At 40.4% G+C, this 17,909-nt stretch overlaps 1 protein-coding gene across 1 annotated transcript in view; it reads right to left on the bottom strand.

Moving 5' to 3' along the window:
* LOC110043333 (endothelin-converting enzyme homolog) overlaps positions 1 to 17,909 on the bottom strand; it is a 246,397-nt gene that overhangs the window by 175,447 nt on the left and 53,041 nt on the right. The window contains exon 6 of the mRNA XM_089282468.1: positions 9,261 to 9,350. Within this exon, the coding sequence (XP_089138594.1) occupies positions 9,261 to 9,350 (90 nt within the window). The remainder of the gene's footprint in view (positions 1 to 9,260; positions 9,351 to 17,909) is intronic.

Consider the following 17,909-nt stretch of genomic DNA (forward strand, 5'->3'; position numbering starts at 1 on the left):
CGTCATTCCCTAAGAGTCACCCGTTGGAGAGCTCCCTGTTCCCTACTACTGAAGCATAAATTAAACTAATAAAAAGGTTGAGAGATCGAAATTCGAAAGAGAACAGCAATTGTACAAATGTCACGAACCGTAGGAGTCAAACCATAGGGTACAAACTTTTCACCAGGACTGCATGTCACTTCTGAATATTATTAACAGATGTGCGTCATAACATCGTAGACACAAGAGTGCCGGACTAAAGAAATGCTGTATGAAACCATTGCAGTCTCTCTTTTCGCTCGTCTTCCGACGCCTGTGCTACTTGCGGCTAGTGACTTCACACGTCACACTCGCTTGATCACGACCGCTCACTTGTGTTGCGTTCTTCTTTGCGTTCGTCCCTATGCAATTTGTATAGGTAATCACATGGAGCGGAGTAAAATTAAGGATTAATGTCACGCGTGTTTTCAGAAGTTGCTGAAATTGTCCTCGTCGCTGCGCGACTCGGGATTGCGATTAGTTGTTAATGAAATAGGGGGAAAAATTACTGAATTTCTGAATGTGCTCTTGAGTAATCAGTCATTGGAAGCCATTTAATGGTGATAAAGAATCAATCACCACAAACGCACAAATGAGTTGAATGAAAATTTATTTTTGCACAAAGATACCAGGACATTGACAACCAGGCCTGCTAACAAACATTCAACTTTGAAAATTCAAAGTTAGTGCTTTTTCAAACAAAGTTAAAACGCTCAAAACGCTTTCAGATCACTCAAAATCTTATTCTTAGATCACTTGTGCTCTTCTGAACGGCATCATTCCTGGCGGTGTTTAAGGTGACGCTGCAGTGACTGAAATTGTAAACATGGCCGAAAGCACACAAAGATGCAGTGGAATTTGCAGGATAAAGCTGACTTAAAGCGCCTCTTGAAGGAACAGGACCAGTGTTGTCGAAGGCTCGTGAAATGATCTGCTGCTCTTGTTCGTCTTCTGAGTAGTAATCGTCAAGCCCGTTGGCAGATGCGTGGCCTGTGATGTTCATTATTTCACACTTCGGGATACCAGAACTTTTCAGCTTCTTTACCACGGTTTTTCTTGCTCTATGGTTGTTCAAATTTTTCTCGCGGTGAGTTTTCTTTCATGTTTTTCATTATTGTGTTTATGGTGTTCTTTCCCATTGGGGTTTTCTTGTACCAAACGCTTGAAACTGGCTTGTCGATGACAGTGAAGTAAAACGGACCGCTTTTCGCAATTTCGCTTGGTCACTTCTCCAGATATCGTTTGAACAACATGACGGGGCATCTTTCCTTATTCCCTGTGGCAAACATTTTGGGGGTGACTAGTCTGGTTTTCACGTCTCCTCGTCTTAGTTCGACTTTCGGCAAAAGTTAGAAATTCGTCGTCGTCGTCGTCGTCGCGTTGTAAAGTGAAATCTCCAACTTTCATTTGGTGGTGTTCTTGTCGCCCTCGTAGGCCAAAGTGCTGAGTGAGCAGCGACCACGTGGTGTTAAGTAGAGCTCGTGGAGTGCCTCCTCAAGGCTGGCCGTTCTGCCAGAGGACTTCTTCCTCTTCTTTTGTCAAACTTCTGGATCGGTTTGGTCGCTTTCCTTTGCCTTGTTTTCGTAGTTTCCTGGCCTTCCCTTCCGGGACTTTGCTGGAGTTAAGAAACTCCCTATCTCGGATGATGGACTTTGGATAGGCTTTTTATTTTAGATATCTCTCCAGTGATGCCTGCATTACTTTCAGGCAGTCGGGCTCGTAGTCATCCCCGTTTTCTTTTCGTAACTCGGCATAAAACTGCGACAGTGTTTGGTCGAGGACATCGCTCTCGTACTCTACTAAATTTGCTTGGAAGTTTCTTTCATTAACCCACTTTTTGAAAACGTTCTTCCAGTACTCCGTGGTTTTCTTCGTGTTTTCATTTTCGCTCTTGTCTTTTAATTCTTCGATATATTCCTCGTCAACCATCTCGAAACGAGATGCGATTGTTACAGAAAATTTTTAGCAACAACTTCTCGATAGCATAAGCTGATGCTAAGCAACCTGAGGACAAATCGTGAGCGGTTAATTTTGCCCTCTTCACAAGCAAAATTAAAAAAAACATACCCTCTTCATTGACCAATCAGCATTCAGTAATTTTCCTCTCTATGTTATTACAAACAAAAGAGAGACTATTTTCAGTCTAGTTGTAAACTGAATGCGCTGAAACACTGGTGACTAGTATTATGACGTCTATATACTCCAGGCATGGTCAATCGATAAAAATCAATATCAGAAATCAATCGATTCAATCTATATCAATCAATATCAATCGCCGATTACTATCGATTGATATCTGCAATCGATAATAATCGAATTCACAGTCAAATTTCTTTGATTGCTATCAATTGGCAAAAACCTATAACAATCGGGAATTCCTGTCTTCAGGAATATCGATTGTTATCGATTGAAAAAAACGACAATAACCACCCAGACGTTTCAAAGATGGCTTTGTTATTGTGTAAAATAATACCCGAAACAACAGGCGTTCATCTTCAGCATTTTTATTGACATGACATGACAATTTTAAACTAAGGATTCAAAGTCCTGGTGCAGTGATCTCTTCTCCATGGGGCGCCGTTTGTAAATTTATTATTTAGACCGAATTTATGCCATTTTCCCCTTATTTAAAAATAATTGGAAATTCCAGAAAATTTGTTTATAAATAAGCCACACGAACTTGTCCGTTGATATGTAAATAACTATTTTACGTACCTCCTGATTTATAAATAATCTTTTACCATAGAGTTATTGTATATAAATAATAAACTAAACAACTTCAATTATTTATAAATCAGGTCATCTCTAAAACAGTTATTTACATATCATAAAGTTTGTAAATCACCTTATTTATAAATAAATTATTTCGCCGGGAGTCTAAATTTATTATTTAGAAATAATAAATTTTCATCTCGCCGACTGTAAATTTATCATTTATAAATAATGAACTTCGCTGAGTGTGTAAATTCATTATTTAGAAATAATGAAGTTTCATCTCGTCGACTGTAAATTTATTATTTAGAAATAATGAACTTAACCGAGTGTGTAAATTCATCCTTTAGAGATAATGAAGTTTCATCTCGCCGAGTGTAAATTCACTATTTAGAAATAATGAACTTCACTGAGTGTGTAAATTCATTATTTAGAAATAATGAAGTTTCTTTTTGCCCAGTATGAATACCTGACTGCTGTCTCTTGCCCGATCGATCTCAGAGGCTGTTTCTCGCGCTATAATTGAAACAGCTAATGCTGCCCTTGCTCAGGTATGTATCTAGCCTGAAATTCAGCAGTGGCGAACCTAGGGGAGGGGTCCGGGGGCCGTCTCCCCCACCCCCCTCCCGCTTATTTTGGGTAAAAAAAAATCGCAGAGGGAAGAAAAGCAAAAAATTCATTATATAATGAATTTACACACTCAGTGAAGTTCATTATTTCTAAATAATAAATTTACACTCGGCCATATGTAAATAACTGTTTTAGAGATAACCTGATTTACAAATAATTGAAGTTGTTTAGTTTATTATTTATATATAACAACTCTATGGTAAAAGATTATTTGTAAATCAGGACGTGCCTAAAATAATTATTTACATATCAAGGGACAAGTTCTTGCGTCTTACAGTCAAACCGGATGTACTTTTGATGGGAACTTTGTAAACTTCCGCCGCAACATTGGTATTTGATTGACAGTTTGAGTCGTGTAAGTTGCAATCCGCGCGAGCAAGTTTTTATCGCTTTCGCGCTGTTTTCAAATATCATTTGAACAGCAGTTTGCGAATCGAAATTCTTACTGTGGCTTATGATGGCTAACATACATTATAATCGCACCACTACGCTTGAGAAAAGGGAGAAAATAATTGCCCTGTGGATATCTGGTTCAAAACAGACACAAATTGAAGAAGAAGTTGGATTATCGCCTCAAATGGTATCCAATATTGTCAACAACTTCCTTCAACGCGGGGACGTATTTCCTTGGAAAGCCAGGTTGGAAGGAACGAACACAAGGCGAAGCGTTCCAAAAAGCTTCAGAGACATGTAAACTGTCGTATCCGTCAATATTGATAAATGTTTGAAAAGAAAGATCTTTGTATGATATTATGATTTGCTGGTCGTCAACGCCTTGAAGAAACGGTACAGCATTTTTTTCACGCGATCGATAAGACCTTGGTACTTGCTCTGTGGCTCATCCACAGAAAAACTCGCAAAACTGTCTTCAAAATATTTAAGTAACACTTGAAACATTTTGGAAAATCTCAACGAGTTCTTGCCACGAGTTACCAAATAAACTGAGCAACTTGCTCGCGCAGGTTGCAACTTAAAACTATCAATCAAAATACCAATGTTCCGGCGGTTTGCAAAGTTCCTATCAAAAGAGCATGCGGTTTGGCTGTATTTATAAACAAATTTTCTGGCGTTTCCAATTATTTATAAATAAGGGGAAAATGGCATTTTCTAAATAATAAATTTACAAACGGCGCCCCATACTTCTCCAGGTCATTTGGGGTCTAAGGCTTGATCTTGGTATGTCCGTTCATCGCCGCACTATCAACTTTATCCTGAAAAACACTTCTTCTTTCACGTGTATTGTTCCTGGTCAATATTTATGGCGGCAAAGTGATTACTGCTATTCTACTAGGTTATATTTTCCTTCTGGACTACTTCTGGAGATCTATTCTTACGTTTGTTTCCTAATGCAAATAATTGAAATCACTAGAACACTGACTGTTGTTTATTTTGCTTCATCTTAACACCAATACTACTATGAGAGTGGAGGCTTTTTCACTGCTACTCTGGCTTGAGCTTCTTTCGGTGTGTTAAAGTGATTCCTCAGTATTGCGCATCCCTACTGCGCACGATTTTCGCGTCATCAACGCGTGCACGTGTATGACATAAGAGATTTCCCTCAAGCTAAGCAAACGCTCATTTTCTCTTAATTAAACGAGCACGGTGACATATGTTTGTTATTGCATAATTCTGGTGTACGAATTGTCCTCTTCAAGAAAAAAATTTTCGGAAGGAAAAAGAGATATGACTAAAAGAGAGCACAAAACCGTCACTTGAGGATGCGAATTATGACTTTGAAAACAACGATTCGAGGAACGTTTTGAGTCAATGTCTTTTAGAATTGTGTGATTTTCCCATAAATTTTATATTACATTGTTTCATGCGTCCAAGACTTTCTACTTGTCAAGATTTTTTTCAAGTACATTTCTTTCCTAACCTTTGCTTCCAGCTACCGCAAAATGTAGCTTGAACTGATTACATAACGCGCGTAGTTAGTCATAAATGGGGTAAGGTTGGTTCTATCATATCCCTTTAGCGAGCATGGTGACCTATCCTTTTTGCTCATTACCTGGTTTCAAGCCGAAAAGGACTAGGTACGAGTCGGTAAATTATGAGATAAGCAACTATTGATCCATATAGTCAGACAGAGCACACCGGGATTCACAAAATCCCCAAGTTTGGTGTTAATTAGGCAGTTTTGACTGAGATACAGCCATTTAAAAACGTCAAAATTAACAAAGAAATGTTTGGTCATCCGGACACAACGTCCGGATGGCCACACATTTCTTATTAAATTTTGACATTTTCAAATGGTTGTATCTTGCTTACTATTGGGTCTATTTACACCAAACTTGGGGATTTTGTAAAGCTTGGTCTGCACTTGACTATGTGGATCAATACTTGCTAAACCCATAATTTACAGACTCGTACCTAGTCCTTTTCGGCTTGAAACCAGGCAATGGATGGCGTAGTCTTCCATGAGCTTAGAGAGCAGTCCAATGGCACTCACTCACTCACTCACTCACTCGATTCTGATTAATTTATTCATAAAGTTGGAGTAAACATTTTTCCTCCTACCTCCCCTGCTAAGTATTGTTTTTGTCCCGAAGACTTCTGCGTATATCTTTAGCAGGTTTTATGGGGGTATTAGAATTTTTTGTCCAACAATATGGCGTAACGCGGCACAGAGGTCGAAGATGGTTTTTTGTTCGATCTGTAAGCAGGCATTCCTTCACGTCAGGCATATTTTGCAGGTTGAAGGTTGCAGGTTGAAATTTAATTATAAATGAAAACCGCTGACACTAAAAATAATTAATAACCTATATACTCGTGAGAGGTTCTTACATAAAGTAGTTCGCGTCTTTCACATATTGAAAACACGATCGATCCGCTATAAGTACTTATCGATCGACACGCTTATCGCATGAGACCAGTGAAATCTATTCAAAGCCATCTGGATGGCTGCTTCACAGATGTTTCCATCGATTCCAGATTTGGCTCGGGTTTTCCCTCAACAACAGAAGATTGCCATCACAAATGAAGCAAATGAATAAAGAAATGAAATAATATAAGTCTTTAACATTTTAACCGACGGAATATACTAGCAGAAGCTTAGTGTGCTTTCATTTTGGTACTGACAGGGAAGAAACCAAATTCAGCAGATAATTCAGATGATATTTCAGATGTTTCTTCAAAAACGATAATTCATTGCAGGCTTAAATAATGGGGATAGGGGGTACTTTGGGAATTTCTGGGTGGGGATGTGCAGCTGAGACCCTGGAACCCTTAGCCTATACCAGAGCTAATGTCAGTTGAATTTTGCTACCCTATACTAGAGTAAACTACTCAAATTCCCCCAGCTATCGACACTGTTGAGGTTGAATTGCGTAAATTTAAACTTGCCGATTTGATTTTTTCATATATTTTTGAGTGGCAATTCCTAGTTTCCTTAGTCGAGATAAGATCTTCAACCAACTGGTCAGTTTTGTGAAAAGTGTTACCCTATTCTAGACCAAACGCTCTGATTTATATACCCTATCCTAGAGTAAACTGCTTGAAAACCATACCCTTCACAGCGGCACATACCTATATCGCCCATACATGGCAGTTCCCCCCGGGGAACATACTCTCCTCCCATCGCTTCGGCCGGTTTAGCACTTAGGTGGAAGCCACCTTACGGATCGATTGTAAACTGCGTCATGTAACAGTCACGGTAAGTCTACCACCTGCGCGTTTCTTTTAAGTGCCAGCGGTTTTCCAGTTTATTAGAATTAAATTTCAACCTGCAACGTGCAACCTGCAAAATATACCTGCCGATTCCTTCATAGGTTGAAAAATGGGAAGTTATTACGCTAAGAAACTCTTGCTGCGACAAATAGACAACGAAATTCTATAAGCGACGATACTTGCAACGAAATCTTAAAAGCTACGATGTCTATCGACCGTGGGCTGTAGACGAATAGATGGAATCGTTTAAAAAATTTTTTTATGCTTTACGTCCCCCGGAGGAGGAATGAAATGAATGCCGTGTCATCTGGAAGCTAAGACAAGCCTCCTTTTCTTTTAAAACCTATGCATATAAGAGCACTTTTGAGTAATAGTAATTAGATTCTTTCGTTCGGAAACTGCTCGATTCCGAAAAAAATAGTCATATGACAAAGCACATGGAGAGCCATTTTGTATCACTTTACAGAGTTGACTTCTGTCAGAATTATCTGAGCCGCTCTTACATGTAGAGTAACATCAGTACCTTATATTGGGACTACAATTAAATGAAACTACTAGAACCCATCATTAGGGAACACAAGAAGAGAATGTGTTAATCTGTCTCTATTAATTAAGTGCAAGTCTGCCAATGTTTATTTGAAGTATAAGCTATCCTAACTGTTCCAGCTTTTACCTGTTGAATTTTCATTTAACTCTTAAAATGGTTGTTATCATGCTGTATTTCTACTATGTGTGTCCTGCTGCTGTAAAGATTATGTTATTTATAACTCAATAAAAAATGTATAACCTGCATGTAAAGGATCTACTGTTGGCTACAATGTCTCCTCTTAGCTTTTATGTGCTACATTATGGTAGTCAGTATTTCAGTGGACGTAATAAGAAAGAAACTATTCCTGTTAAAAGCAGTGTTCATCTTAATTTTTGTTGTTGTGCTCTGTTGAAATCTATTTCAAAATATATGTAATAAATAATTATTTATTATAAAATGATTTTACCAAAGAACGAATTCAGCTACATAAAGGGTTTCATACATACATACAGCCTTTATTTATACACGATAAAAGACGTCAAAGCTAACAAGCTTGTGGGGTCGTGCACTAATAAGATACATAAAATAGGCAACCATATGTGGACATCAGAACCTGTGCATCACATTTGACCAAAAGATGTCTATTTTCCTGTTTTTGACTGCAGTACCAAGCAGAACTCTACAATGATCAATTTCTCTTCTCTTTTTATTCAACTACCTTTTCTACATTCATCCAATAGGCCATTTCCGAGTTGCCTTTTACCTCTATGTCAAAACGAGTCTAAGGGCAAAACCATTAGTATGACGTCCGCCTACAGGTTCATTTCCATGCAAATCAAATGCAGTTTCACATGAAGACTCGTTTTGAAACTGAGGCACAAAGAAACATTCATCCATGAGCTGGCTCACAGGAGCCTTTGATTATTGTATGTTTTGAAACGGTGCTTGGTAGGGAACATTCAAGGAAAGTTTCAAAAAAATTGTTCGGCAACTTTTTTTCTGAGGAATCACCTTAAACTAGCAAAGAAAGATGTAAAGTGCAAAATGTTTCTGTTGTTTCTGTTATTATTTTGTTGATGATTGTAAAAGATATACAGGCTATGAAAAAATGATTCAATAAAACCATTACAAACAAATTTTGACAAACATTTTAATCAGTGTAACTTGTAAAAGGACAAAAATAATTTCCGTTAACGATCAATAACAATCGATAACAATCGATGAATCAATTGTTATCGATTACTATCGGCAATCAACAACAATCGAACTCACAACTTTTTTCCTTCTTCGATTCAATTCTTATACCCTAAAATGCTATCGGCAATCAATATCAATCTTCAGTTGATATCGATTATCGGTCAATCGATTGATCACGCCTGGATATACTACAACATGGTTGTTTTCATGCGTGTCATAAAATTCCTAAAGCCTTTGAATACACCAATACGGCAAAAAACAGTGAAATGCTATGGGACTTGAAAAAGTACTGTTAATTAATGCTGTACATTCCTGTAGCCTGGCCATGCCTTCTCTTGTGATTGCAATAGGCCTTACCTCACTCTCTTGTATCATCAGACAAGAAAAGACGGGGTAAGACAACACCAACCAAAAGTTGCGTTCCTTTTCCTAGTTTAGATTTCCTGAATATTAGTTCATGTCAAATCGATTTAAGTGTCACTTTTCATATACTCTTTCCAGCACTGACCTGTCCTTTTGTTTGCCCTTGGAGTTCTTTTACACTCATTAATTTGTACAATTTACTTCTGTCAGCTCTCTCTTCTGCAGTTGCAGATAACTTGAAGGGAGAAAAAAAAAGTCAGTCTCAGTAAAAAGATGTGCTCACAAGGAAATTACAAAAAAAGATGTTGTGAATGAGGTCTACAAAATAAATACCTATTTACGAGCCTATTCATAGCGAGAGAACATACATTTTACGATCATAAAAAAGAGACCTCAACACCACACAGGAAGGAAGACTCTGAATGCTTATGAATGCCTCTGAATGCCTTTATGCTTACAGCTATTGTGGATGCGAGAAGCGTGGAAATTCAGTGTGTCCACCACCCTGACCAAAGTAAAAATGGCAAACCATGTCTTATCCTTACTCGCTTTGAATCTGTGAAATTCAATACCTTTGGCAAATTGAGGGTAAATATTCAGTAGTAAAAAAAAGTCAATTTTATTATTCTCACTCAAGCTGCGGCCCGCAGCAACCACTGAGCTGCAGCATACATTCTAGTTAAGATCTAAGTTCTACATAACACTTCCTGCTTTCTCTGTAAGACTTCACTTTCTATCACTTTGCTTGGTTGTTATACATAAACCTACCTATCAAGTATAAGCACAACGACGTTGAAAAAAAAAACCGGAAAGATGTTTTTTTGGAATCTAGAAAAAAGGCATTATAAACAAGGTTTAATAACAACAAAATTGAATTCACAATATCAGACTAAGACATTCTTAGTGAATGCAAGGCTTTCAGTATTGGTTTAAGCTTCAGACAGCTTTTCTGCCAGCTGATACAGACTTCTTTCAAGTGAATAAAAGACCAGTTTAAGTGAAGACAAAAGTAAATCTATTGAAGGATGTCAAACAGAAGTGCATTGCTCAGCAGCCTTAAAAAATCATGGAAATGGGAGAGAACCCGGGAACTGATGGCCTCCAAGCTGAATTTTTTTTTCCAAAAAAATACATATTGGATCAACATTTCTGATCCTCTAATAAAATCTTCAAACTAATTAAAAGCAATCACCAAAATATTGATAAACGATCGCGAAAGAACGTAGACGGTAATTTCCACCAAAAACCAAAACGTTACATCCAACATGGCAACAAAAACTAAATAGAGGTTTATATCAGTGATTTATTGTCACATAACAATAATTCTGGAGATATGCAAGACGTACAAACTAAACTCAATAAGAAAAACCTCTAGTGAGAACTGAAAAAAGCAATAGCCAATGTCCATTACGTGTGTGTTGGACACTCCACCAACAATGCTAGCTTCCCAACTGGCTTCTTGAACAAACACGGATTGTGTCATCTTTCTCAGGAAAGATCCTAATTGTAACCCAAGTGCGGGAACAATCTCCGCTTTGGGTTTTCTCATTAAGGACAGTGGCCAAATCACCAACACTGAGATAAACAATGGTAAATACCACCTTTTCCTTTCAATTAAAGCAGGCAAATACACTTTAAGCTATCTGCTCCAGACTTGAAAAGGTGAAGTTACCTTCCATAGATCTTTCAGGAGGCTTACCAACAAAGGGGTTTGTGGCTTGACTCTTTTTGTCTTGCTTCTTCCTCTTTCAGGTCACAAGATGACACTGTAACGATGTTATGATGTCATAGGCCCTTCGGGCTTGCGCAGTAGAATGAGATATATCCCGGATGTAGTTGTTGTTGTATTACGGCTAGTAATGGCGGGCTTTTATGAGCTTTATGAAAACCGTCGTGTTATCATCGTTTGGTCTCGTTTAGACAATGCTACGTGGTGTCAGAAGTGAAACACACATAGTGCTGCCGCTCGTGGCCTGGCCGAAAGCCAACTTGGTGAGTTTTTTTGAAGTATTTTCCGTGAACTCTTCCGTCGATACTTCTGTACATGCATTATGCCACGAGTGAAGAAGACGGTGGCGCTTCGGGTACACAACCCTCGATGATAACTGTTCCTGTGAATATACCGCTTCCAGAAAGGATGGACTTAAGCGGTGGAAATCTTCCTGTCAAGTGGCAACGATTCTGTCGGGCGTGGTCTAATTACGAAAGCGCGGCTCAGCTAAAAGACCCCGAAAACCCGGGCAGAAATAAGGAACGACGGGCAGCCACGTTGCTTACGTGCATCGGTTCTGATGCATTAAATGTAATTGATGCTATGGAGTTTGAGAAAGAAGACCAAAGAAAAGACCCAGAAGTGATCTTAGAAAAGATGAAACAATACTGCATTAGGGAGTGCAATGAGACCTATGAAAGGTACGTGTTCAACCATCGGCACCAAGAGTCAAATGAATCAGTTGATGCTTATGTTACCGCATTACGACAATTAGCGAAGACATGTAAATATGGGTCATTAACAGACTCTTGATAGAATGGTGATGGGCACCAATGACAATTCTGCTCGTTAGAAGCTCCTGCAGACAAGCAAGCTCACTTTAGGACAATGTATAGACATCTGCAGATCTTCGCAGACATCAGCAAGGCAGTTAAAGGAGATGAGTCAAGAGGATGTCCGTTTCGTGAAGGAAGACAAAAGAAAAACAGCTGACAAAAAGAATACAAAGGTTCCAGAGAAGAACCAAAACGAGTCACAAGAACGCAAGTGCAAGTTTTGTTTCAGGCACCATCCTTTCACTAAGAAGAACTGCCCTGCACGGGGAACATCTTGCAAGAATTGTGGCAAGCCAAACCATTTTGCGGTATGTTGCAAAGAATCTAAGAAGAAAGTGCTGTCTGTGGATTACAAATCCGAAGATGAGGAGTATGAATATGTAGCCGATGTTGAAGTGAAAGAACAGGTTAATGCATTAGCCTCCAGTCGTCACCCTATCAAAGTTTTGCCATTCTACTGGTCAATGGAAACCAGGAAAAGTTTCAGTTAGACAGTGGATCAACAGTAAACATCATGACTGATGAGACAGTGTTAAAGCTGTTTGGCCAAAACGGCTTGAGTGAATTGGAAGAACCCCCCTTAACCCTGGCAATGTACAACCAGTCAGAGGTCAAACCCTTGGGCAAGAAGCGATTAAAAGTCGTCTACCCCAAGAGCAATAAGAAATACAGCATTGAGTTTCATCTTGTTTGTGGTGATTGTAAATCCATTTTTGCTTGAGGACCAGCGAACACCTTCAGCTGCTAACAGTCAACAGCCAGAATATCCTTTCTGTGGAATCAAGCGGTGTGGAGGAGAAAGGTCCCAAGGTGGAAGACTACATTTCGCAGTACACCGATGTGTTCACTGGAGAAGGCAAACTAGAAGGGCTATTCCACCTGGAGATAGACAAGAATGTTCAGCCAGTCCAACTACCTACACGGAAAGAACCCATTGCCCTCAGAGAGCCTCTAAAACAAGAACTGGACAGATTGTCAAACATTGGAGTGCTTCGAAAGGTCGATACATCTACGAACTGGATTTCAGCACTTGTGGTCACAAAAAAGAAAAAAGGCAAAGTTATACTGTGTATTGACCCAAAACCATTGAATGAAGTTTTAAACAGAAATCATTACCCCTTACCTACAATGGATGATGTGCTGCCTCTGTTATCAAAGGCCCGTGTGTTCACGGTATTAGATGCGAAAAATGGGTTCCGGCACATACAGCTGGATGAGCCAATCAGCTTTGCTACTACCTTTGGAACACCCTGAGGATGCTTTCGGTGGCTTCGCTTGCCGTTTAGTGTATCCCCAGCTCTAGAGGAGTTTCAGAGGAGGATTGATATTGCGCTTGAAGGCCTACCAGGGCAGAAGGCTGTAGCAGACGACATCCTGGTGTTCGGAGCAGGAGACACCGATGAGGAAGCACTCAAAGATCATGACCGAAACCTGCGAGAAGTGTTCAACAGTTGTCGGCAGAAGGGCATCAAGCTTAACTCAGAGAAGATACCGTTTAGACAGAAGCAAGTCAGCTCCATGGGCCACATCATATCGTAGGAGGGTCTCCGGGCTGATCCAAACAAGCTGAAAGCTATCAATGAAATGCCGCCTCCCACGGACAAGGAAGGTGTCCAGAGAGTACTAGGCATGATAAATTACGTGCAGAAGTCTGCTTCCAACTTAGCAGATTTGGCCAAACCACTGAGAGAGCTTGTCAAGAAGGACAATGAGCTTGTCTGTGACAAAGAAGTTCATGGCCAGTGTCTAGATCAAGTGAGGCAGGGTTCAACCCAGGCACTCGTGCTCAAGTTCTTCGACCCCCAAAAGAAGACCGTACTCCAGTGCGACGCCTCTATGAATGGTCTTGAGGCGTGCTTGATGTAGGATGGTCGCCCTGTGGCGTATGCCTCCAGGGCTCTGACGCCTACTGAGACTAACTACGCTCAGACAGAAAAGGAACTATTAGCAATTGTCTTTGGAGTTGAGCGATTTGACGGCTGTCTATGGCAGAAAGATCTTTATTGACACTGATCGCAAACCCCTGGAGTCTATTATGAAGTGAAGTCTATTGAGTGCACCAAAGCGATTACTGGGAATGCTGTTGCGTCTACATAAATTTGACTTAGACGTTTCCCTCAGAAAGGGTACAGAGATGCACATGGCTGATCCACTTAGTCGAGCTCACCTTCCCCTAGTTAAACAAGACATAGTTGACACCCAGGAAGTATGGATGGAATGTTGCCGACACAGGATCACCAACAGAAGTTGAGACTGAGAATGTAGACATGACAGAGTTTGTGCCCACTCGGAAACTAACTTTGCAGGAAACCAAAAGTGCCACTGAAGTTGATGCAGAGCTCCAGGCATTAGCCTTTATTATTACACAAGGCTGGCTAGAGAGAAGGGCTGACGTACCCTCCCAGTTGCAGTTCTATTTTTCCTTCAGAGAAGAGTTGTCAATACAGGATGGTGTTGTGTTCAAGGAGGAGCGCATTGAGGTACCATCTAGCCTCAGGCAATGCATGATGGATAAAGTACATGCCAGTCACCTGGGCATTCAGGGGTGCCTCAGGAGAGCCAAAGAAGCCTTCTACTGGCCAGGCATCTACAAGCAAATCACACAATTCATCTCAAGGTGCAGCATTTGCAACAGCTACAAACCAGAGCAGCAGAAAGAACCTCTGAAATGTCACGAAATACCTGCACGACCATGGCAGAGCATCTCAGCAGACCTGTTCGAGCTCAATGGCACCCAGTACTTGATTACAACTGACCGCTATTGTAATTTCTTCGAGTTGGATATACTGACGTCTACGACAGCCAGAGCGGTTATTAACAAGCTGAAACCTCATCTGCCAAGATATAGTATTCCAGACCGACTAACCACAAACAACGGCTCACAGTTCGACTGTGCTGAGTTTCAGAAGTTTGCAGCCGAGTACCAGTTTGAACACGTTAAAACGTCTCCACGGCTCCTCAATCCAACAATAGAGAACAGAGAGCTGAGAACAGTGTCAAAACAGCAAAGAATATCTTGTTAAAAGCTGCTGATGCAAGCCATGACCCACACTTGCCTCTACTGGACTTCCGGAATACACCATCAGAAGGAATGGACAGCACCCCTGCACAGCGTCTCTTCTCGCGTAGAACCCGTACCGCACTACCCATAGCTAGCCACCTCCTTCAGCCAAAAGGCATTCCCGATGTACACCTGAATTTGCAACAGAAGCAAAAGAAGCAAGCACTCTCCTTCAACAGAGGTTCTAAAGAGCTGCAACCGTTAAAAGATGGCGATGTGGTGCGTGTCCGACCGTTACCAGGTCATTCAAAATGGTTTAAAGCGCAAGTGAGTAGTCGGGAAGCTGCACGCTCCTATCAAGTCCGCACAGCGGATGGTAGGCTCTACCGCCGAAACCGTTCACATCTTTACAAAGTTCCTGAGGACTTTCAAGCGATGCCAGACGAAGACATAGGGGAATCGAAGGTCAATGCTCAAACTCTACTCCCCGCCAGGAAACCTACTGAGGAGACACTCCAGGTGCCCCCTGAACCTTCAGCGTTGCAGTTACCAGATGTTTCGCAGCCAGATTTACAGTCAGCTTCGCAAACTATTCCCGCCCATGTCTCTACTAGAAGTGGCAGGATTGTTAGGAGACCTGCTTACCTCAAGGATTTCACCACCTAGGAATCCATTGTAAAGGTTTTTCGAACAGTTCTGAACAGTGAACACTGTTAGATTTGTTTTGTTTAATCACTTGTCCATCCGTCTATTGCCTACCTTACCGTCCCTTCATTTCTTTGTTTTGTTTGTTCAAGAAGGGAGATGTAACGATGTTATGATGTCATAGGCCCTTCGGGCTTGCGCAGTAGAATGAGGTGTATCCCGGATGTAGTTGTTGTATTACGGCTAGTAATGGCGGGCTTTTATGAGCTTTATTAAAACCGTTGTGTTATCATTCTACGATCTCGTTTAGACTACGTTAGAGACACAGCTGATGATCTTAACGAATAATCACCGGATGCTTGACAAGACAAATTCTGGCACAGTCAATTCTTTCACCAGCCCGAAGAATGTCTCTTTCAACCAAGAAAGATGTTAAAGTCTTCAAACGACTTTTCGTTCCAACAGGTTAACCAGCAGTTGAATTGAAGAGGTTGGCTGGAAATGCTTCTCTTTGAATAGACTTGATCTTCCTTAATTTTCTTAAACATCCAATTGGCCAATCTATATATCTTCCTCTGCAATTCCGAATGAACCGCTGCACATAAGAACTAATCCGTTCAACAAAACATTAACAAAAGATGAGTAATGAGAAACGTTTATGAACTGACGGTTACTTTTCCAATCAACACAGCTGACATGGTGGTTTCAGCTGGTATTTCACAAGTCACATCAGAAGTAGGAGTGAACTTTGATATCGGAATATCTTACCACAGATCTTCTGACAGTGCAGTTCTGCTCCATTTAACCAGTAGCAGTTCGAAATAATTCCATCTGGTTTCACTTTATGGACTGCAGGACTGAGTTTACCAGGGCAATGACGCCATTGATGCAGTTCTGAAGCATAAAGATTTTCAGAAAGTCTGTTGGTAGTGAAAGTAGGATGTTGATTCGACCCTCCACAAATCTGACCAATAACAGCACTACGTCACAGCATGAAAAAACAAATTTACGTTGGCATAAAGACCACGTAAATGTAACGTAAAGTTCGGATATACGCGACTTTACGCTAACTTTACGAGATGTAAAGTTGAGCTTTACGCCACCTTTAATGGAAGGCGTAAAGTTGCGTAAAAGAACACCTTAACCCTTGACGTAAAGTTGGTGTAAATGTGTCGTAAAGTCGATTTTAAACAACAGTCTAAAGGCACTGTAGAGGTTAATTTACGCTACTTTACAGAGCATTAATTTTTCTTGTTACAAAGTTCACCAGTATCACGCTCCCAAACCCAAATTTAGCCTGCCATTGATGGGCAGGAAGCTAAAAAATTGATCAAGAGTTAGCTCAAATATTTTATGAAGATAGGGGAGAGTTTTCATGGGCTTGTTCGTCTTAAAATGCAGCGAGCTCACCCCAAATCCATTAATAAATTTGTAACAAAATAGTCAGCTCTGTTTCATTACTCCATTTATTCACAATACATCCGTTACTGAAAATTACGGAATACTCATAACAAAAATGTTATCAGTTGGTCGTGTTCTCAGGAGTATGAAAATAAAATAATCATCAATCAACATAGATTAATTTTACTCCCACAAGTACGGTTACAAAGGTACAACCAATTAATTGTAAGAGAAGAAAGAAATTTTAAATTCGTCAAAATAATCACTGCAAATCATCTACATGTACTTTTTGTTGTCCATGGCATGGCTTCTAAACCTTAACTGGAACAAACAGAAAGGATAAAAGTTTATGCACAACGATGTTTATCACTTTAGTCAATATTCAGGTGACCTCCGGCAAGTGTTCTTTTTAGACTTCTTTTTGTTGGAAGAAAGATATGGCCTGGTGCTCTGTGAAGGTGTCACAGTCCGGCTGCTGAGAGGTGTTGCAGCTGTACATGAAGTGCTGGTGGAGGGAGCAGTAATCCTGGTGCCTGGGGAAGTTTTTTCAGATCTGTTCCCAGGTAAAAGTTTGGAAGGTCTGGTACCAGTGGAAGGTCTTACAGGTCTGCTACTGAGGGAAGTTGTTTCAGGTCTGATGCTCGGGGAAGTAGTTGCTGGTCTGATGCCAGGGGAAGTTGCTGCAGGTGTGGTAGCCGAGGAAGGTTCTGTAGGTCTGACAACTGTGGAAGGTCTTGCAAGTGTGGCACCAGGGGAAGTTGATGCAGGTCTGGCACCATCTTTCTAAAGTTTTGCTGTAAATAAAAATATTGAAATCAGTAATTATTTAATTACTGATGATTGAAAAAAGGGAGAGGTCCGTTTGTACAGAAAGATTGGGAAAAAAGGCGAAAGCCACCACTGCTGCGACAAAGACAAACTTTATGTTTCACTTTACAAAATGCTCTACTTCGAGTTAAAAATTAACTATTATTACCAAGACCACTCTTCTGTTAAAAAAAGTCTCCGAATAATTTATTTTGGGCTGTCTTACAAGTGAAACGTTAGCTGTCCCATTTACGCCTTGTCCCCGCGTAAAGAAAAAAAATCCCGGAAATTTTAAATCGGTGCCATTTGGACGCTTGTTCTGTGGCTCATTCCGGCCCTCGCGCGCGGAAATGCACGCGCTTGCGTGGTCACTTCGCCGCTGTTTTCTCAGAT

This window comes from Orbicella faveolata, unplaced genomic scaffold (genome assembly GCF_042242905.1).
Source record: "Orbicella faveolata isolate gen_17 unplaced genomic scaffold, um_ofav_v1 contig_12, whole genome shotgun sequence".
In the NCBI taxonomy this organism is placed as follows: domain Eukaryota; kingdom Metazoa; phylum Cnidaria; class Anthozoa; order Scleractinia; family Merulinidae; genus Orbicella; species Orbicella faveolata.